General features: G+C 35.3%; 5 protein-coding genes across 7 annotated transcripts in view; 3 read left to right on the top strand and 2 right to left on the bottom strand.

Moving 5' to 3' along the window:
* The first annotated feature begins 592 nt into the window (after positions 1 to 592).
* LOC115446707 (39S ribosomal protein L41, mitochondrial) lies at positions 593 to 1,259 on the top strand. The gene has a single exon (XM_030173481.2). It carries the CDS (start codon positions 685 to 687, stop codon positions 1,171 to 1,173), a length of 489 nt encoding a protein of 162 aa, XP_030029341.1. The 5' UTR covers positions 593 to 684; the 3' UTR covers positions 1,174 to 1,259.
* Positions 1,260 to 4,573: 3,314 nt separating this feature from the next.
* Positions 4,574 to 14,536, top strand: LOC115446705 (1,4-alpha-glucan-branching enzyme). The gene is made up of 13 exons (XM_030173479.2): positions 4,574 to 4,888; positions 6,702 to 6,871; positions 7,230 to 7,447; positions 8,011 to 8,246; positions 8,921 to 9,130; positions 9,616 to 9,687; positions 9,827 to 9,998; positions 10,468 to 10,677; positions 11,609 to 11,780; positions 12,411 to 12,595; positions 13,555 to 13,692; positions 14,035 to 14,148; positions 14,276 to 14,536. Exons 1-13 carry the CDS (start codon positions 4,776 to 4,778, stop codon positions 14,321 to 14,323), a joined length of 2,058 nt encoding a protein of 685 aa, XP_030029339.1. The 5' UTR covers positions 4,574 to 4,775; the 3' UTR covers positions 14,324 to 14,536.
* On the bottom strand, positions 14,478 to 16,438 carry LOC115446706 (glutathione S-transferase C-terminal domain-containing protein homolog). The gene has a single exon (XM_030173480.2). It carries the CDS (start codon positions 16,339 to 16,341, stop codon positions 14,545 to 14,547), a length of 1,797 nt encoding a protein of 598 aa, XP_030029340.1. The 5' UTR covers positions 16,342 to 16,438; the 3' UTR covers positions 14,478 to 14,544.
* Positions 16,439 to 16,646: 208 nt separating this feature from the next.
* LOC115446703 (guided entry of tail-anchored proteins factor 1) lies at positions 16,647 to 17,843 on the top strand. The gene is made up of 2 exons (XM_030173478.2): positions 16,647 to 16,936; positions 17,367 to 17,843. Exons 1-2 carry the CDS (start codon positions 16,850 to 16,852, stop codon positions 17,787 to 17,789), a joined length of 510 nt encoding a protein of 169 aa, XP_030029338.1. The 5' UTR covers positions 16,647 to 16,849; the 3' UTR covers positions 17,790 to 17,843.
* A 135-nt stretch (positions 17,844 to 17,978) lies between these two features.
* Positions 17,979 to 22,064, bottom strand: part of LOC115441901 (mitochondrial carrier protein Rim2) — a 37,117-nt gene continuing 33,031 nt past the window's right edge. For all 3 annotated transcript variants that reach the window (XM_037437175.1, XM_037437174.1, XM_037437176.1), the window contains exon 8: positions 17,979 to 20,577. In XM_037437175.1, coding sequence (XP_037293072.1) covers positions 20,457 to 20,577 — 121 coding nt within the window. In that variant the 3' untranslated portion in view covers positions 17,979 to 20,456. The remainder of the gene's footprint in view (positions 20,578 to 22,064) is intronic.

Genomic DNA, 22,064 nt, shown 5'->3' on the forward strand with positions numbered 1-22,064 from the left:
TACGCCCTGTGCGCGAAGTTGTCGTTCAATCCAGTGATAGGTAATCAAGGGTACGAGGGAAAAAGCCTGGGCGTTCCACGAACCTTCCTGGGTGTGTAACACCATCAGTAGCGGTCTGAACCTATACAAAAACCTAGATGGGAGCAAAATAATGAATCCTTCCTAACCCAATTCCGGACCCCTTTTAAAATAGAAAAAACCCAATCAAAATTATTTTGGCTCGAGTCAGGATTTGGACCCAGAACCTCAGCGTGGCAGTCATACTCATGTCTCGTACCGTTTACCTAAGAGTAATTATACCTACCATGTTCAATAAAAACTACGCGACCGAGGCAGGAAGAAAATCCCTATTAAACTATTTGGTAGGTAATAAGCTATTAGTTTGTGTACACATGTGGTGACCTAAAAAACGGTAATTGATTAGAGTCTCTCCTACGTTCAGAGGCCTGATGCAACCAATTTAATCTAACCTTACGGTAACTACGCCCTATTTCAATATTTTGAATTAAATATATATAGGTGGGTTTATAAACGTATTCATCGTATGTTTCCGAACGGATATTGAATATGTTATAAACTATTTTCGAACGAACAACAAAACGTCATTTTGACATAAACATAACCTCAAAAAATCTAGTATTTAAAAAACAATATTTATCACGAGCAGAGAAACTCCTGTATAAAATGTCCAAAATACCTATTTTATTAAATTACGTGTCTAAAAGGGGCATATCCCTTACAGCACCTAGAGAAGGTAAAAGAAATTTCCGAAAATTCGTGATCCCAAACAAAAGAGGTTCGCGCATTCACAAAAACCAGCAGATATCCGAAAACAGACAACTTGAAGTCGACCACAGAGGAGTACGGGCAGTTGGCTACACGCTAGATGGCAAATTCGTTACTGTACCAGAAATGATACCGGAATTGATTGTGCCCGACCTAAAAGACTTCCGGTTGAAACCCTACGTCTCTTACAAGTCGCCTGATGTGATTCAAAGCGAGTTCACGGCGCAACAACTCTTCGACGCAGTCTACAGTAAGAAGATTGTATTGGACTACAAAGCTGGCAAGCTTGATGCTGAAGGCAACTCTATAGAACCATCTGAAGAAGAAAAACTAAACCCTGATGAGGCTGTTGCTAAAGCGAAACGAACTGGATCCGATATATTTTAGTAATTTTATGTTATTATAGAATAGTTCTTAATAGTTGTACAAATAAAGGGAATTTTCATTGTAACAATTAGTGTCATAAAAGCAAATGTGATATTTTTTTATGGTATCACCATAAACCCCTTCAAAGCTATGTTGACAGCAATAGAAAGGATAGCATCAAAAAGATGTATCATATTCTGGACTATAACACTACTATAATGAGGCCATATAAAATGGTTTAATACATAATTAATAAATATTCATAATCCTTATGACTTAACAATAACCTTGAAAAATCAAAGTAAACATAACTGTATTATGATATCACAACTTTATCCCTGGAGGGGTAGGCAGAGGTGGTAACCAGGGCACCCACTATCAGACATATGTGTTTTGTCCCAGGATAGGAAGGTATTCTATCACCATATTTTACGGGATAAATTTTATACTCCAGGCAGTCAACCCGATAATTTTTTGCCCACACCAGAATTTGAACCCAGAACCTCACAGCATTGTCAATAAAACTACACACCATTATACCGCTATATCACTGTTACACTCTAACTTAAACTTGAAAAAATATAACATTTCAAATTACATATAGTAATTCCTTTTGTTAATATGCAATGAAAGAGTTCAATAGATTTCAAATAGTAATTTAAACGTTTTTATGCTTATGGTTTTTTATACCATTATAACCAATGATCTAGTAATACAGTAATTTTGAAATTTCTTGCACAAGCTCTTGTTTAATCTATCTAATATCTATTTAGTTTATTTTGTCTTATAACTCTATCTGTGATGTAGTGGGAATGGTAAGGGTGGCAAATAGTCTAAAATAAGAGTTAAAAAAAAATGTAGTAATTTCTAAATTGATTGCATTTGTACCAGTAGTTTGTAGAGGAGGGGCATAGCTAACGTGACCATTTATTTTTCGTCTCAAAACGGGACATCGGTTTATTTACGTCAAGTATAAAAACAAAAAACTATGATAAAAATGATTCGGGAAAATCGCGTTTTCCGGAACTATAAAGATAAAATTAAGAACAAAACCTGATCTAAATACAAAATTTTATACAAATACGTTCAGCTGTTTCTGCGTTTACTTCTGACAAACATACAAATGTCTGACAAACATAAATAACATCCAAACCTTTTTATAAACTTTTGCATTTATAATATTATTAAAATAAGATATGATTATATTATTTAATAATTATAAATTTAAAATATTATATAATATGCTAATGTTAAGTTTTATTTATATTTGTCTGAAGAACAAATTTGTTTTATTACAGCAGGTTTTTTTTAATATATTGACTTTAGTTATCCACATCGTTTTCAGAACTGGAATCTGTAACTGAGTTTTTTGAGATGTCCACATTTTATTCATTAGAGAAAAGATTCGTAGGCGTTATAGTCAAGTAGCAGCCCGGTCGACTCTTAAATTTTCGCACCGTTTCGAAAACGGGACAATTTTGTGTCCCCGAGTTTTTTGTGGGGACACCGGGACAGATTACGGAAAAACGGGACGGTCCCGTTCAAAACGGGACGTCTGGTCACGTTAGGCATAGCATGTTTTTTGTTGTTTTAAAATGGGGCCTTTATTTTTGTTCCCTGCCATGAGCGGTAGAAACTCACACTATGTTACTGCACTGGATCTTGCTTACTCTAGCATTCATAACCGTAGTATGTTTTTAACAGAACAAATTATTTGTCATCAACATTCTTCAATGATTCTTCCAATTCAAAACGAAGCATCAGACAAATGTTTGACTCCCGGCTGATATTGAGCCGAAAAACCCAATATTACTGCCCTATCCGGTAGTTGAACCTGGGAACTTAGGTAGGAATACCTCGCACCCAAACAACTACGCCGCCGAGGCAATAAGTAAATGTAAACATCTGAATTTTACCACCAATTGCAACTGTTAGATTTGCCACTGTTGCAAAAGTATCCAGAGAATCAACGTGGCTGATCTTTATAACCATACAGGCCCGTTAATCAGTAATAGGTAAATATACGTGTTGCTGATTTGAATAGAATTATGTTACTGATCAGAGATCACAGGCCACAGTTTCTTATCTAAGAGCAGAGCGAAATATGCTAGTGGTCGGCTTTAAACAATATAAAGACAAGGCGTTACTGCACCAAACTTAATAAAATTTCCCAAACGAGAAAGCCTAAACTCTGCACGGAACTACTTCCTGATTTACGTCATTCACAGCCCAGTTTCATTTTACTACATAAACTTTATAAAATCTTCAGCTGTTTGATAAGTACCTAAATCACAGTGCAAATACCTATCACCGACAAGTAGGTGGTTCTAAAATTATTACCAAGTAGGTACCTACGGAGTACCTACTCAGTGGGGAATAAATCAAGATAGATATAACTCATAACAATCCCTTATGCTCCTTTGCTAATGACCAATCGATACAGGAAGTCGATGCCTTTATCGACGTCTTTTCACGGCTGCTGTTTCCAGACATTCCGACTCTCAGAATTGAGTTAATCCTAAAGCGTTAATAGGTTTTCATAATTGTTGGCCGTCGTTAATCTCATTACAATGGTGCGTTTTAAGAAATCATTCAAATAGAAGAATACGGTCAGTTACAGCGATGGAAAAATTCCTTCAAGAGATGATGAGCTCATCATTAGATAATATTAAGCAGTCTCTCAGAAGTCCGGGTACCTCTATCAAGCAGACAACGGAATAACTTTGGTGATCGGACGAGAACCGATATATTCAACGTGGTATGGACTTTGGCATCCCTTCACATGGTTCATAAGAATCGTGTGGACCGTTAGTGAACGAAAAACCTTATGCAGTCAAATAGAATTTCATAATTATTTGAGCTCTCTTCCTCCAGCTATAAAAAGCAATCCGTGGGAGGGAGGATTTCTGCTTTGTGAAACAATACCAGACTTTTTTTTTTTTAAATCTGTTTTGCATTTTTACTGGCAGGAGATACACTGTCAATCCCTTGGGTTCAACTCAGTTGGGACATTTATATGAATTTGTATTCAGGTTTTTCCGTTCGAGAAACACATTAGATTTGCTGAATTTTCTTGAATGGTTTTGTCTGGTACGGCTAAGTTCGCGGGCAATGTTGCGATTAAAGGAGTTTGGAATCAGTAGTGCAATTTTGAGTTTGCCTTACAATTTCTAAATTTGACAAAGCTTCAGATCCTCAATCTTAAATATTAAAAGGCTAAGCTTATCGACATAAAATTATTCATAATTAGCAACATAAACAAATGCATGTGCAAATTTATAGTTATCTACACGCAAACACCATTAGATAAATAATTTATGTAACTACAATCAAAGAATCTGCGCAGTTGGTATTTAGCACGAGAGCAAGTTGATTTGCAGTAGGTACAATAAACACATCTATTATCTCGAATACTCTCAAGTCCTAACCGATAAACGTTCACGACAATAACACGTAAATAATATTAACTAAGGAGATGACCCGTGGTTTATCTAAATTACACCTTACACAGTTCAAGATTACATTCTAGCCTATTTATCGTTTAAACAGGAGTTATCATTTCGCGCCGTTGCGACACGCATGCGCATTTCAACTTGTTCCAATATTCTACTAAATAAATTATTATGGGTGGCAACTATTCCGCGATGGATCCGCTGCAGGTCCCTGTTCCCGACATAGCGAAATTATTTGATAGAGACGGTTATTTAAAGCCCTACGAACGGGAAATTCGTCGCAGGTGAGTCTTAGAAGCCCATTGCTTCATGTGTGTCGTTTTCTCCTTTCAAAAATAGTGAAAACAGTGTTTATTTGGTGTTAAAAGTGTTTGTTGAGGTTACTTTGCCGTGTTTACGATACATTGACTGTGCAGTTTGAAAGCGCATTACAATATGAAGTTTGAGTGTAATGTTTATTATTAGTAAAAAATACAAATACAGTGCTTAAGAGATGTATTATTTAAAATTTTAGTAAAAGAGTCATATTAAAAGCAAGTCTCTTTATATTGTGTTCTGTTACATGAGAGTGATTTAGTTGAACAAGTTGATGTAAAAATAAAGCGCTGCAAGCGCATCAGATCGTAAGTGACAGTTCCAATGTCAAACAAAAGGTCAATTTGATAATAGAAAACTAATAATGGCATAGGAACTTGCAGTTACGCTTATTTCATTTGAAACTAGTTTGGAATAATACCTAACTGTTGCGGAATATTTCTACCTACACTATTCGAGTTGGCAGTTTTAAAAGTTGAAATATTATTTACATTCTAAACTGGTCTTAGCTATTCATTGCTTCGTGCTTGTATACTGTACCCTTTGCATGGATTTAATAGATAGTAGGTACCTATTTATTATCCTAGTTATTTCACCTTTGATATTTCAGAAATAGTTTTTTGTTTCTTACACGTATTAAATGAATAACGATTAGATATTTCAATGAGATCTTTCAAATATACAATAATATTTTAAATAATGGTTAATATTTGATCATTAGAAGCCATTAATAAAACTTTGGGTAACGTATATCATCCAAACTCGCAGTTTTTCTGAATGGATGTTGTCCTGCCAATTTATTCTTCTATAAAAATTGGCAAAGTACCCACAATAACTCGTGGGTTGTCATGGGCGGCGTTAATTACTTACCATTAGCTGACTAATTTGCTTCTTTGCCTATCTTCTATTATAGAATAGCTTTTTAATACAGAGCAAAATTCTAGATAAGGCTCACGGCACACGCCGACCTGGCGATAAGACCTCTTACTATCTCATTATGGAGTGAAAATATGCATAAGTATATTATGCATGAATATATGTAATGCATGAATTATCATAACAAGCAAGGAGTATCAATAAACAGTAGGAACATCGCCCAGAATTTCTTAAGACACATTTGACGTTAAGTCTTATATCGGACTAAAGTTCTACCATTCCTTTTATCCGGACCAAAATAATTGTGTATGTACTTACGCTCATTGGCGACAGAAATAGATAACGTGTTGGTACCACGCATGAATCTCACGCATACAAGAAGTGTGATCACTTAAATTGTATTTATGAGTTTGTATAACACGCAGCATTTAAGCAATGGACTATATATACATTGTGGTTCTAACTTTAAGCACTTAATACCATAATACCCCAAGGCTTAGAGTTGTTTCCTTTTATTGAAAAATCGGAAGAAATACTGAGAAATAAATATGTACTTACAAAAAGGTAATAGATATCTATCTATATATATATCTATAATATAAAAATGAATATATATAAAAACGAATCCTGCTGTACCGCTGGCTGGACCGATTTCACTATTTTTTTTTGTTGTGTTTGTTATTGTCAGGAGAAGGTTCTTATGAAAGAAATAATTCAAAAAATTGCGCGGAAAATTTGAAAATTTAAGAAAACTTAACGAAAATATCAATTTTATATAACTGTCAATTGTTTGACATGACTGTCAGCGATTGACAAAATGCGCGCTGCAAATTCATAGTTAAGACGGGACAACGTCTGTCGGGCCCACTAATGTACATGTATTAATCATGGAGCTCTAATTTCCAGGTATGCATGTTTCAAAGACATATGGGACAGGATCGAGTCGTGGGAGGGGGGCTTGGAAGGTTTCACAAAGGGCTACAAATACTACGGACCTCAGTACAACGTGGACGGATCAGTAACGTGGCGAGAGTGGGCGCCTGGTGCCCACTCCTTGCATCTACAGGGAGAATTCAGTAAGTTATAAAAGCAAAGATAATATAAATAATTCCACCAATTTCTGTATCCCCGCGGTAATAACCAAAGATATAGAATAAGAATTTCGTTCCTAATTAGTGTGATAAAAAGATTTAAAAATCTGGAACGTGCATGTCTTTTATTAATTATTGCGATTTACGAATTTCTAAGGTTGTGACGAGGGAATACAGAATATGTTGCTTCTTTTATTTCCCTTCAGTACCCTGGCACATGAATTTCCTTACTATTGAAAAAAATGCTATACAAAGAAAGAAAAAAGACACTATATCGAATCAAACAAGCACAATAGTAGATTTAACTCAAAATATATAAAAAAAAAAACATTTATAATTACAGACGGCTGGAACGCAAAAAGTCATCCATTCAAAAAGTTAGAGTACGGTAAATGGGAGCTGCACATCCCGGCGAACGCGGACGGCTCCTGCCCCTTGAAACATGACAGCCGAGCACAAATCATAGTCAATGAGAACCTGTACAGGTTGTCGCCGTGGGCTAGCTACGTCAAACCCTTCGAGGGGTTCACCTACCAACACTTTATTTATAAGCCAGAACAGGTGAATGAGGTTTTCTATAAGGCAACTATAATTCACACACCAACCTATAATAGAGAAGCGTATATATCTACTGAAATTGTTGTGTAACTACTATATGTTGAAGAGAAATTTTTGTTTATTGAACCCCAGAACAGGCGAATGAGGCTTTACAAGGCTTCCGTAATTCACGCACCTATAATAGAGAAGCGTATAAGTATATCTACTGAAATTGTTGTGTAAATGTACTGTATGTTGAAGAGAAGTTTTTGTTTATTCAACCGTACTACGCTTAGATTAATTATTCGAATGCATGCTCCCGGAAACAGATGGAGTAGGTAGAAATAAGCTCATAACAATTTTATTCCCATGGTACTAAAAGCAAAATACGCCGTAAAATTTTTCGGCTATTATTCTAGACAAAATTCTGAATCGAGGGACCAAATTTCATGCGGCTGTCATTGGACGACAGAATTCTCGAAAAAGGACATTTTATCATAGAAAAGACTTAAACGCGAGCGTACTAGCGACCACAACTAATTAAAAAATAAACATTAAATAATATATCATGTATTACCTTCTTTCAGCCATACCAATTCAAACATCCAAAGGTAGATAAACCAAAGTCGCTGCGTATATACGAGTGTCACGTGGGCATCGCCACGCCCGAGGGGAAGGTGGGCTCATACAATGAATTCAGAGAGAATGTATTGCCCAGGATCAAGCGGCAAGGGTACAACGCCATACAGCTGATGGCGATAATGGAACACGCGTATTATGCCTCGTTTGGATATCAAGTTACCAGCTTTTTCGCTGCTAGCAGGTAATTTGTATCTTTGTTTTTAAATAGAGCGTCGGATTTTGTGTACGTTTACCCGCAGATTAGAAAATGAGTTTGTTAAAATACTATTTGAATAATCTAGCTCTATATTATATACATAAAATTGCATACCAGGATCACAGACATCTATCCAGGCATTGTTTTATATTTGACCATACATTTCCCACTTAAAGAATAGAATGGAATCATCCATTATTAAACTGCATTTCATAAAATGTGTCCTCATTTAACATCGCAACACGCTCGATTCACTTTGCAGTCAAGAATTTTATAACTGGCATAAACCATTTCGACCTTCATGAATCATGATCGATAAAGGAGTCTATTGACATTGACATAAAACTACTTAACGCATTCTTCGTAGTTTTACGTTTAATTTTAAATTAAGATTTCCAACGCTAAAATTAAACATAAAAACCGCGAAAAACATGCACCATTATTTTTTTTATTGCTTTGAATGACGAGACGAGCTTGCCGTTAGCCTGATAGTTAGCGATACGATCGCCCATAATCAATAGAAAGACCATCCAACATCTTGAATTACAAAGTATTGTTTGGTATTCCACTGTGCTCGCCATCCTGAGACGTGAGATGTTCTCTCATTATATCCAGTAGTTACATTGGCTACAATGTAATTCTATTAATATAATTTCCAGTCGGTACGGAACTCCTTGCGAACTGAAACAACTAATAGACAGAGCACACGAAATGGGAATCTACGTTCTACTAGATGTGGTACACTCGCACGCGTCGAAGAACACGCTAGACGGTCTGAACGAGTTTGATGGGACTAACTCGGGATACTTCCACGACGGACCGAGAGGGACGCACGTACTGTGGGACAGCAGGCTGTTTAACTATTCAGAGTGAGTGAGCTGCAGACAAGATGCCTTTCTACAATCGTCAATGTTAATAGGAAACATGTCTAAAGCCCTTAATCATTAGAGTACTTATACTATTACTTTCTATAGAAGACTAGTTTATGAATGCTGGTGGTAGGATTTTGGTATTAACCAGGATAGCGACCACCGTGCATAGTGTTACACTCGCAATAGTAGCCCGTTTGTGTCGCATTCCAGGATAACCCTGTGTACTTACCTATATCCGGTTCGGAAATTCGTAAGTACGAAATTCGAACATGCTGGTTATGTCGACATTCTATTTGGACACCACCCCACTTACTCCCAGATTCAGTGGCCATTTTAGATAAATAATTGACTTTCTGATAGAAGTTATTTCAAGTTAGAATATATTCCTTCCCTGTGTATAGGTATATTCCTCGTTATCTAGTGATAAGTGAAATAATATAAATAAAATGTATTGCGGCTTTATCTTCTCTGTTTCATTTCAGAATTGAAGTGTTAAGATTCTTACTATCAAATCTGCGGTGGTACCAAGAGGAATACCAGTTCGACGGATTTCGGTAAATTTAACTTACCTATTATATGTTTAATGTTGTCAATCTTTAACACTATCTATTGTATGTGAGTGGATATTTCGGCTATGCTGTAATTCTCAAGTAATTTTCCAGTGTTATCTTTTAACTTACTAATCGTTGGTAGGTTTGACGGTGTAACGTCAATGCTATACCACAGCCGTGGGATTGGCGAAGGGTTCTCCGGTCACTACGACGAATACTACGGCCTCAACGTGGACACAGAGGCGCTCGTCTATCTCATGCTTGCTAATGAGATTATACATAGAATAGACAGCAGAGCGATCACTATTGCTGAGGTGAGAGTATTGCTCAATTATTAGAAGCATATATCTCAGTGAGATGAGCAAAATGTTGTATTTTTCTAAATTTGGTTTTATGCATGTTGTATTTTACTGATATGAACTAAGCGAGAATAAGTTTATTTCGGCTTCATATTAGCACTAAACAAATGCTTTCCAAGTAATGCAAACCCGAAAAGTTTATTCTTATGCAAAAGTAAGTAAAAGTTCAGACAAAAATTATAGTAACTTCTTTTTAAAATTTTGAACTATAGTTATCAATCTTTATGGTATTAATATTATATTACGCACATCAATTCGCGGATCGCAATAGCTTGCAAAGTGCTGTGAATGAACAATTTATAATGTATAAAATTTTGGGTCATCACTAATAATACAAACTGCTACGCCATATTACTACTATACTTCACAAAAAAAAAACATGATTATTAACCTAATGATAACTAACATAACGCTCAAATTTCAGGATGTATCAGGCATGCCAGCGTCATGTCGTCCAGTGAACGAGGGCGGTACAGGATTCGACTACAGACTAGGGATGGCGATACCGGACATGTGGATTAAACTGCTCAAAGAGGAAAAGGATGAAGACTGGAAAATGGGTCATATAGTTCACACTCTCACGAATAGGAGATGGATGGAAGGAACCGTCGCGTATGCAGAGAGTCACGATCAGGTATTTGACCATTTAGTTCATTGCTTTTTTAACTGGAAGCGTGTCCCTTTGGGGTGGCGTACCAATATGTACCTAAATAGGGGCGTAGGCGCTCGCGACCAGCGCGCTTTTGACAATTTCTAGTTCCGCAGGTACAGTATCTACTTTGACTAAAAGGTGCCCTATGTCCTAATCAGTTGAGTAATGTGTGATAACGTAACAAAAAAACTTACTTTACTTAATAGCAAACATTAACAGTGGCACTCCGATTAACAAAATAGACTAAGCGTTAGTATCTGCTACAAGAAACCTTATCTAAGCCGGGCCACAAGAGAGACTAGGAAATACACACTCGCAACTATCCATACGTAGACGGGGAACGTAGGATTAGCATAGACTCAAGATCAGTTATTTGGCAACATAATAAGTATGATGAAAGATTAGTATTTTGTCATGTTGCCAAATGTTGTTTCTAACAAGATGCGGATAAGCTAATGATTGTATATAACGCTAGTTCCAATGAAAATTTCAATACAATTTCAATGCATCATCAGTGAGACAATATGGTGGCACTACCTGCGATCGCGGCAATACAGTGAAATATTCAGATTCTTAGGATTCCCAGATTAAGAAACTTTTAAGCAAGGAAACGAAGTCCCCTGCCGTGTCGGTCTTTTTGGATGTGATATACCCAAAAACTCGCGAATGATTTTAATATGACGACGATACCAAATATGACGATATTCTCATAACCGTATTGTATTATGCAACTAACTTCGTACCGGTCGGCTTGATTGTGTCGACTGGCGAGGGAAAACCATCTCTCATCAGCCATCTGGACGACACTTACCATCAAATGGGGTTACTTTGCCTTGCTCATAAAAAAAAACACTAATGATGCCTCTGTCCACCCTTTCACGTAGAAGACAAGCTCACATTGAACCCATTACAGGCGTTAGTGGGGGACAAGACGATAGCGTTCTGGCTGATGGACGCGACGATGTACACGCACATGAGCACGCTGAGCGAGCCGAGCCCCGTGGTGGAGCGCGGCCTGGCGCTGCACTGTATGATACGACTCATCACGCATGCGCTCGGTGGCGAGGCTTACCTTAACTTCATAGGTAAGTGTTACATCACCATAAGCACGACACATCCCTACAGAGCGTCTGTCATACAGGAACGCTAGCAATGGCCGTCATCGCGATCTTTATAATTACATTTTCATTTAGTTTATTGTTTCCTGATTACCATCTGCTAGCAATATATAATACAAATAATAAATACATACACAACAGTAAGAATATCTGCTCTACGACTTTCGATAGATGTTCATTGATAGGCAAGAAGCAAGACGTAAGTCATTAGGCTATTAAAGCTATTAGAAAATAAGCAGGTACTATTAGCCTGGTAGACCAGACTAGAGGCTGTCCGTATTAAGGAGTCAGCTACTCTCATTGAGGTCGAGGCGTAAAGTTGAATCTAATATCGGGCTATTAAAACACTAGCTACCGACAGCAACAATGCATTACATCCTTGAAAAAAAAAATTTTTAATGTTAGTCGTAAGTTACGATCATAAATTGCGAGTTATTAAACATAAACATTACTAAAGCAATAACATTTTTGATTTCTTCACACTTTTGTAATTTTCGTGAACCTGTGCGTATGCACATTCCACGTGACTTACTATAATTTGCTAAAGTATAAACCTCTGCCAACCCCTCGAAGAGTTATGTTATTAAAATGTCGCAGGCAATGAATTCGGCCACCCCGAATGGTTGGACTTCCCTCGCGCCGGCAACAACTCCTCATACCACTACGCGCGCCGCCAATGGAACCTGGTGGACGACGAGCTGCTCAAGTACAAGTTCTTGAACGAGTTCGACAAGGACATGAATCTGTTGGAGGACAAGTACGGCTGGCTTAGGGCCGACCCTGTGAGTATTTTACTTCAAGTTATTCCTTAATATACAGTAGGTCAGAGGCCTTACTCCGTCTACGGGAGTAAATGCATATTTGGAACCTAAGGACAGCTTTGATAGCCGATAGGTAAGAGTTAGGCTAGATGCATATTTCTAACCTAAGGACAGCTTTGATAGCCAATAGGTAAGAGTTAAAATTCGCCTACTTATCTAAAGGGCTATCGAAGTTGTCCTTCGATAGAACGCCTGTAGTAGACGACGGAATCGCTCCCGTAGACGGCATAAGGCCCTCTGATCGTATTCATCTTCTAAATGTATCGCGAATCGCGATGTAATTTTTTTGTTTATTCCATTTGCATGTGCATTTGTGTTATTTCTCTATTTTGATAAATATACCAAGTGTAGTGACAGCATAATATCATTCGTATAACTTAATAATCCATTATAATTTAAATAATCATTACATTTTTCCCAAATTCATCATCAATCAATCAAACCATTCATATTAAAATTAGAGGATGTCGACGTTCGAAAACTGTCAATGGATGTATACAAATTGGTAAATCAGGTAGACATGAAACAAATAGTATTGCTAACTATAGTAATAATAATTGACAATTGTTTTGAACGGCCTGGCCCTGTGCTGTTGTTTTTAGACACTAAAGGATGACAGAAGGCGTAAACGAGGCGTGTCTGGTGACTTCAAGCCGGCCAAAAAGGTTGAGGATAGCTAAAAACCAAACCTACTAAAACTATAAAACTAAACCAATATACTCAATTAACTAGTACCTACCACTGTAAAACCTATTTTCAATACATAAGACCTGTAAGAAGCTTATGCACTACGAAGCTTATAGTGATTATAATATCGACTCACATTTGTTCATCGCTGACTACCCACATTATTCGCAGTACTAGTAAAAAGCCCTTGTCTCGATACAATATGCAATTCACAAAAACTTGCTTTCTTTCAGGGTTACGTGTCGTGCAAGCACGAAGGTGACAAAGTGATAGCATTTGAGCGCGCTGGGCTGCTATTCGTGTTTAACTTCCACCCGTGCCAGAGTTTCACCGACTACAGGATTGGCGTCAACGTACCAGGGAATTATAAGGTAAACTGATCAAACTATGCAGTTGGTAGAAATCCGTCACAAATAGCTAATTTCTCAATTCTCTAGTCAAAAAATATTATACATGTTCTTTTAAAATTGGGCAATTCTCCACGCGAATGGAAAAATGTGGACGTTATGTCTCCGGATGACCAGCGCAGTGCAGTGTCATGTCAATATCAATGAAAGTTTTTATTATTACTAATTTGCCCCTTTTGGATTAGTATTTTTATTCTAACGTCGCGTCGCATAAAAAAATAGGTACAATCAATCCATTGCCTGCCGTCCATGCCATTCCATCTAGTTTTAGAATCTGTGTCTTTAATGAATTCATGATTGTTGCAGGCCGTACTGTGTACAGATAGTAAGAAGTATGGAGGATTTGGTCGTGTCGAGCCAAACGGCGAATTCCACGTAACGCAAGGAGTGCCTTGGGCGAACAGAAATGATTCAGTACAGGTACAATCCCCAACATACAATACCGATATAGATACTGCTTTCCTTTAATTGAAATATATAATTTATATTTCAATTGGAAATATTATTTGTCTTGTGTTATAGAATAATATTATATGTTTGTTGACAGGTTTACATCCCCTGCCGATCTGCTATTATCTACGCCCGCAGTGATTAACAAAATGATTGTGATTCAATAAATATAATTCATAATTTTACTTGTGAAGTGCATGTGTGTTCATTTGTGAAGTGTTAACTAGTCTGAAATATAATCAAAGAAATTTGTTTTATTTTTGGAATGGTTGAATTTGGGATATTTAATAGATTTGTAATTATAGTACAAAATTATATTTTTATTAAATTAAATTGTTAATAAATAGTTGTTAAATGATTTGTTGTTTATGTTGGTACACCTATAAGTAGATTATTTTTTGGTGTGCAAGACAGCGGCTTCAATCTTGTCAATGTAACTTTGTAACCAAACTCTTCAGCCAACCGACCTCTATCTGAATCGATAACAGCCATGCATTTATCTCCTCGTACTGTCAAAGGATGGTCATCATGAGTCTGGTCGGCTGCATGACCAATGCACAAATATTTTTCAATGGTTATTGAATTAAATTTGCTACTTCTAGGGTAGACAAGTCTATCAGTTGCATGAAGCGATCCATAGCAACATGGACAAATGACAAATTTTGCATTGGCCTTCAAACATTTGTCCAAAACCAAGTCACTAGCTATGCCACAAGCATGTAATGCAATGCCAATATCAAATTTTCCATTGAAGAAGTCTAGGTTACATTGAAAGAAGTAAACATTCTTCATGCCCATATCTTTTACTCTATTTTTAGCTCTTAATAAAGACTGTTCTTTATTCTCTAGTAATATCATAGTGCATTTAGGAAGTAAGTGAGCAATGAGAATGCCCAAATGTCCACTTCCACTGCAGAAATCTACAATGAGGTCTCCTTCTTTAGCAATACTTAACACGGCCAAAGTCAAGTTTTCCAGCTGCTGCGATTTCCTGACACACCTTTCATCAGGTAAGTGTCCAGCTAAAGGGTTTGCACCTTCAGGGATATCAGGCCAATGAATGGAGGATTCAAAGTCATTATTACTTATATCTATAGCCATTTCTTCTTCAACAGAACTCAGTGCATTTTCTATATCATCCTCTTTAGTGAATAATCTTTTCTTTGGATTGTGCCTTTTTGGGTCACATTTATAAAGACTCACATCATCTGTACTCGGTACTATGATGTTATCAAATGATATCTCATGAATTTTTATACTGTTCATAGTGTTTACTAAGAGTTTGAGTTCTGTTAGCTCAATGATATTCTTATACCATGTATATGTAAGTGGTAGTAATGTTTCAAATGTGTTGCCGAAAGACTCCACTATGATATGGTACAAAGGGAGCAGAACTAAGTCAGCAAGGGTCAAAAATGGACCTTCAGCAAATTGGTGATATACATTAAGATCTTCAATTTTAGTTGAGCAATCAATTTGAAGCTCCTTCTTTGTGTTTGATTTCCATTTGCGAACTTTAGGCACTCTGGTTTTTGTAGATTCTGCAGTTTTGTTAGATTCAACTGGTTCTACATTCTTATCTAAAAATAAATCTTTCTTGATGTCCCTGGCAATTTTGTATACATTATGAACTCTGACAGGTTTCTTTAAATGATTCTCAAACCTCACCAAATTCTTAGGTACTTCACTAAGTTTCTCTATTTTTAGAATGGCCTTTACTGTTTTTATTATATCTACTTCACAGAATTTAGTCCATATTGATGCTTCATTGGGAGCTTGGAGACAGCTTTTGCGAAATCCGAGCAAGCCTTCCGCATGTTCCTGGACGCTTGGTGTACTTGTTCTAAATTTGCACACATGCCTGGCCACAGCACATAGTCCCGCCAAAATCATATCTTCATAAATGACAACTGGGTATAAACACATAATTTGCCAAGGTAAATCTGATTTATTTATAAAGTTGAGGTTACAATCTTTCAACACTACTGCTTCTTCTTTCTCCAGACTATTTTCTGCAGCTACAAAATGAAGTATTACCTCCTCCGGTGAGCAGTGTTTATGTATACAGTATATTATAAATGATTCCAAAGGTAATTTGACGGTCTGTGATTCTTTATAATCGTCATATGTTGAGTAAGTCTTTAAATATACTGAGTTCGTCATTTTCACTTAAATATCTTTTATAAAATAGTACAATCAGGTCTACTCGAGACAGGTAAAAACAAAAATATAACCTCCAAATGACTACGCCAACATGAACTGTCATTTTTTATGCTGTATCTTTAAGGAATTTAAACAATACAGTTTCTTATCCGTTAAATATTTCTATCACTGATTAAAATATATTATAAACAAAAAATCGTATTATTCATAGAAATATTAATTGTAGTCACTAAAAATAAAACTCAGACAATTTTGCTTACATTTAATAAATAGTGTGGAAAGTAAACACCTATCAGCTGTCAAATATTTTTTGATAAGTGTCAATTTGAAATTTAATATTCGGTGGATTTCTTGATTCTCATACTCACTAAAATGTTAATTAAAATAAAAGAAGTGTAAATAATTCTTAGTCGCTTATAATATACGTGAAGTTTACTGTCTTGTTAAAAGAATTAAACGGACTATTTTTATTTATCTGTCACAATTAAAATAAATAAGAACTAAAATCATGTTAGAGGTTATAAATGGATATCTTATGGTTTACTTCGTTGTGTTATGCACTCTTAACGCTTTACTGCCTAGCATAGTAAAACCCGTGAGTATCTTAACAGATTTTATTTATAAGGACTATTTACGTTTACATGAATCACTTGATTTTTACATCGTCAACAAATGGCGTCATAAAAGGTTAATTATAATTGTAATAGAATTCTTTGTTGTGTGCATACAAGTTACAAAGCCCCATTTGTTCATTAAAATGTCAAAGGGTTTAAATTATTATCACAGTCCTACATTCACATATAAGAAGATTTCTTATGCCAATAACTGGCAAAAAGCTGTAGCCACTCATTACTCTTTCTGTTATTTTTACACTGCTTTAGTAATTAATCATAATAGGTTCTCGAAATTGAAATTCGATATTTGAAGCAATTTGTTCTGGCACATATTGTAACCTAATTAAGAAAATATATAAACCTACTTCATAATTATTGTTTTTGCTAATTGAAATATTTTCTGTATTCCAGGTAGCAGCATGCTTTTCACGACCAAGTAACCAAGAACGGACAATATGGGAGGAAATTCTAAAACTAAAAGCTGAGCAAAAAATTATGTCTATAAAGGATGAGTTTGCCGCCTACTCCAAACTGCAGAGGAAGATTAATAAACTGGAGGCAGAACTAAAGGATAACTCGCAAAGTCGCATGAGTAAAAATATAGCCATTAAGAGCTCTGTGCAAATTGCATTGCAGGTTGTACTAGCTTTAGTTATGGTGGTTTCGGTTATTTGGTTTCGACGTGTGCCAATAGTGGCGCTAAAAGGGAACCTCTTTCCGTTGACAACAATACTACGATACCCAAGTGAGATGCCGAATGCAATTTCGACTCATGTGTGGGTGTTAATATCTAATATCTCTATTAAAACTTTGTTGAAACCGTTGACTTCGTAATATTATTTATTAGTGTATTTATTTTTTATTGTAATAAAGAGGTGAAGAGAACAACATTTTTTATTTGTTTTCAGTCTTCATTGAACTTTTATTGTGTATATTTAAAATTATATGAAATTAAACAAGGTGAATTTTTACATGACTCATAAACTTGTATATGATACTATCACCATAATAATAAAAACCGAGTTATATTTTTATAATCATTTATTCTTTAAACAAATAGTATTTTATACTCAGTCCGACATAAGTCCAAATTTGTCCTCTAAAATAACATAAGTAACAAAAGATAAGCTTATGTCTGGAAACCTCATTATGCCTACAGTAGATTCACTTACGGTATTTCAACAATTAAATACCAATAAAATTTTCGTATCCGGCTCCACACAATAGGTTCACAGACTGAATTAAATCTATGTAAAAATTTAACACGCCCAAAATGTGCTATCAAGAATAACATAAGCAATAAACATGTGCGTAAATATATCCATAACTAATATTTAGACTTGCTATATCACAGCTTCTTACTATTTTATGCAAGAGGACTACATGATCATCAAGTTTCTTATAAACAAGTCTTATGTTTGTACTATAACAAAGCAGACTACAAAAATATATTTAAGGCATGGTCAAAAATCCAAGACTATACTTACAAGTTCCATAAAAGTAGACGGTGAATAGCTGCATTGAAAACTTTTGTATTAATTATCAAAACCTTTTTGTGCTGACTAGTTAATAAGTTGATTTTAGAAGGCAAAAAGAAGCTTTTCATGTTAACTGTTTCAACATCATACAGTTTTGTGCGATGGTAATTTTTAAGAAAATGGGTATTATTTTACAATCTGGCCACATTTACAAGACTAGAAACTATGACTAAAACAATGATTTATTTTACGTTATTAAACTTTTTCATGATAAGAATGCATTTTCTTCAAAATAACTTTTCATATGAACATGATAAAATATAAACATGGGTAACATGATAGGAAATGTGTATATTTGTTTTTCTTAAATGTATTTGTGTCACATGCTAACAAACAAACTATATGTCTGAACTCAATTGCTCACACTGACTTGAACATTACACAGATAACTTGTCCAATTGAGTAACTCGCACATTCTACATACAATAGAGTAACATATTGCATTTTCTTTGCTCAGTTAAGTAACGCAATTAAGCATACAGTCCATTTGATAGCATCCTCACACCAGTCCGAACATAGATTTTATTTTGTAGTAAACATGCAATATTTTTGTAAATATATGGAACTTTGTAAACACTGACAATCACTATATTTAAGACAACACAATACACAGTATTTTCATTCTATGAATCACATATAAAACTATGTTGTAAATAACTTTGATGAAACAGCTATATTCTATGGGCGTAACAGTAATCAACTTTTAACATTTTATCCAAACAAAACTTTCTAAGTACGTAATTTAAAATCTAATGTGTTCATAGAAATGTATTAAACATAATCAGTGTGACTGTTATAAATTACAATCACATACAGAATATACTGAGCAGCAGGATCATTAACCGATCACTGTAGGAAGTGACACATCAAGTGTACGACTCATACTCTCCTTTCTATTAGTCTTTAGTGTACACATTCTATGTTTATAAGCCGCTCGATCGCTTTGTTTCATTTGCACTTTTCTGCTTGTGTTCGCTTGACAACTGGATAGGAAGTAGAAATACTCAGTCCATTCTTTATGTGATTGATTACAGACAATATTTAAAATCAGTCACTAACTATGTATTATCTAAGCAACAACTAGGCGCAACGCGGTACATTCAAATTTGTGAATACGACGTGTATATTTTTTAAGGGATATGTACCGTAAAAGATTCCAAGGAACCTATCCTTTGATACGTAATAGGCAGGCGACTCAATTTTTGAAAGGAGACATTATGAAATAAAATTAAAAGTAAGAATTGAGGAAGTTACAAGAAATTTTCTCTTTTTCTTCAGCGACAGTATAATAAAAAATAGTAATACATACAATGTTTTGAATTAGGGTGATTGTAATGTAGAATGTAGACTTAAATGTACAACATACAGCAAATAATAAAACTATGTCAAGTTTCAAGCTATTGTGTGGTGCGCCGTGCGGAATCCTCGGCTATATTCAGCCTCCATGTGTTCCGAATTTATATGCATGTTAAATATTGGCGCGTTATTGCTAAGCATGTTGAGCAACACGTTGCGCCTCATTGTTGCCTAGTTAATACATAGTTTATCATATAATCTATGTAATCGAATAAAATTATTCGTCGATGTTCGAGATGTATCAACTTAACATAAACTCGAGAAAGGGTAGCCGGTGTAAGGGCCAGGGGCTATTAAGGCCACTGAGAGATTTAAATTAAAGGCACCGTAGTGTACTTTGCGTTCGCGAAATTGGCTGATTGCTAAGTATTTTAGGACATTATTTCAAACGTTTAAGGTATTTTTTGCAAAGCACATTTTGTGACTTATTAGCACAATCTGACTCCCAACAGCGCTCAAGACCATTTCCGGCAATGGCCAGCATCGCTTAGAATTTTATAAAACACTGGGCGCTAACAGCACTCGCAACACAAGGGGACACTTCAGCCTCTACACATCTTCTAAGCTTCTACCTTCACATACAAGCCTGTCGGGCTCCGGGCAGTTGCTAAGTGTTCTCGTAGAAGGAACTGTTGAAGTGTGTTGTCAGGAGGTACACCACAGCTTCGTATGTGGACATCATGATTGCCGTGTTAGGTATCTGTCGTACTAGCTGGGTTCCCAGGCCCCTGAAATATAATAAAAAGATATAAATGGTCATATACATTTGGGTAAGGAAGAAGAAAGAGGCACTCCTGGTCCTACAGGTGATTTTGTAGATCAAACATTTGGGAATTATGTTGATTGCATCCAATTTTCAGATAACTCTATTCGTCAAATATATTTTTACCTTCAAAAATATAGGGTTGTTTAAAGGAATGTATTTAGTCTGTGTATTATAGTATATAATGTGTTGTATGTAATTTGAATTTTATATACCATTTTAAAAATCATTTTAATTAGGTGATGCTTTTTTTTCATATATAAACAATAGTAAGGTTATATAATTGTTAACTGAAATGCAAGTATTTATGTTGTTGACATGCCTTATCAATAAATAGATAATCATCAAGTACTTAATTTAAAAAAAAAACATTGTCTTAATTCCTTTGGTTGAAATCGGTATATTTGGAAATGACAATATACAATGGTAGAGAGCCAAGAAAAAAAAAACATATTAACAACTACTTCACAATAATTTACAAAGTGAGAAAACATTTTAAATAATCACTTAGTTTTATTTACATTTATGCTGTTATTGCGACAAATGCTTACAGACGTACGTAAATATAACTCTCACACATCTTTCAACTTGTTTGCACTAGGATCATTTATTATGCGCAATATGTTATGACAATGTTTAAACTACGCAAAAATATTTTTAGAGAGTGAAAAATTATTAAATCGTAAGATACGATGCTTCAGATAAGATTATCTATAAATGAAGTTATAATTCATTTTTATATTTAGTCTGTTTTCTCTCTATTATCCCACATGACACTATAAATTAGTCTAAAAATATATTTTCATGATAAAATTATTTTAATATATGTCCGAAGGTTATATTACTGCGTTTTTAAATTTAGTCACGTAGAATTTGGTTATGGTCTTAAATTAAATCAGAATGACACGGAATACAGGGTTACAGATGGTAATAATATATTGATATTATTTAAGTAAATCCTTCGGCTGATGATGATCATTTAAGTAAATATAGGTTTTGCTTTCGTATGGCCTAAATATTTCGTTCCAATCTCTATTACATGAATTCTATCTTATATATTTATTTGTAAAAGGTACATCAACAGTATTACATATCATTAAATTCAATACAATAAAACAATACCATCTGATATATGTGCTACTAATAGGTACTACGAATATCTTTGCATTTTGTCATGATTTTAAGAAGTTCACACCAAAATTGTTCACACCCGATATCGCTTTTCTAAATTAGAGAACCCTGATTTAGTTTAATTTAGTAGAAAAACGCAATACCACTTTACCCAACCCGGGAATCGAACCCGAGACCTCAGCACCACAGTCGAACCGTTATACAACTACGCCACTAATTTAGTTTTTTTCTGTCTGTCTGTATGTTATGGATTTTTTTTAAATCTACTGAACGGATTTTTATAAAATTTCGTATGGAGATAGTTCAAGACCCTGGGAAGGC

This window comes from Manduca sexta, chromosome 10 (assembly GCF_014839805.1).
Source record: "Manduca sexta isolate Smith_Timp_Sample1 chromosome 10, JHU_Msex_v1.0, whole genome shotgun sequence".
Taxonomy (NCBI): Eukaryota; Metazoa; Arthropoda; class Insecta; order Lepidoptera; family Sphingidae; genus Manduca; species Manduca sexta.

What these genes read in the sequence shown, in the direction of transcription:
- LOC115446707 (XM_030173481.2), top strand. Translation starts at nt 685, where the DNA reads ATGTCCAAAATACCTATTTTATTAAATTACGTGTCTAAAAGGGGCATA.
- LOC115446705 (XM_030173479.2), top strand. Translation starts at nt 4,776, where the DNA reads ATGGGTGGCAACTATTCCGCGATGGATCCGCTGCAGGTCCCTGTTCCC. An exon ending in AGCTTTTTCGCTGCTAGCAG is followed by an intron (nt 8,247 to 8,920) that starts GTAATTTGTATC and finishes TATAATTTCCAG; the next exon opens with TCGGTACGGAACTCCTTGCG. An exon ending in TACCAGTTCGACGGATTTCG is followed by an intron (nt 9,688 to 9,826) that starts GTAAATTTAACT and finishes AATCGTTGGTAG; the next exon opens with GTTTGACGGTGTAACGTCAA.
- LOC115446706 (XM_030173480.2), bottom strand. Translation starts at nt 16,341, where the DNA reads ATGACGAACTCAGTATATTTAAAGACTTACTCAACATATGACGATTAT.
- LOC115446703 (XM_030173478.2), top strand. Translation starts at nt 16,850, where the DNA reads ATGTTAGAGGTTATAAATGGATATCTTATGGTTTACTTCGTTGTGTTA. An exon ending in TGCCTAGCATAGTAAAACCC is followed by an intron (nt 16,937 to 17,366) that starts GTGAGTATCTTA and finishes TCTGTATTCCAG; the next exon opens with GTAGCAGCATGCTTTTCACG.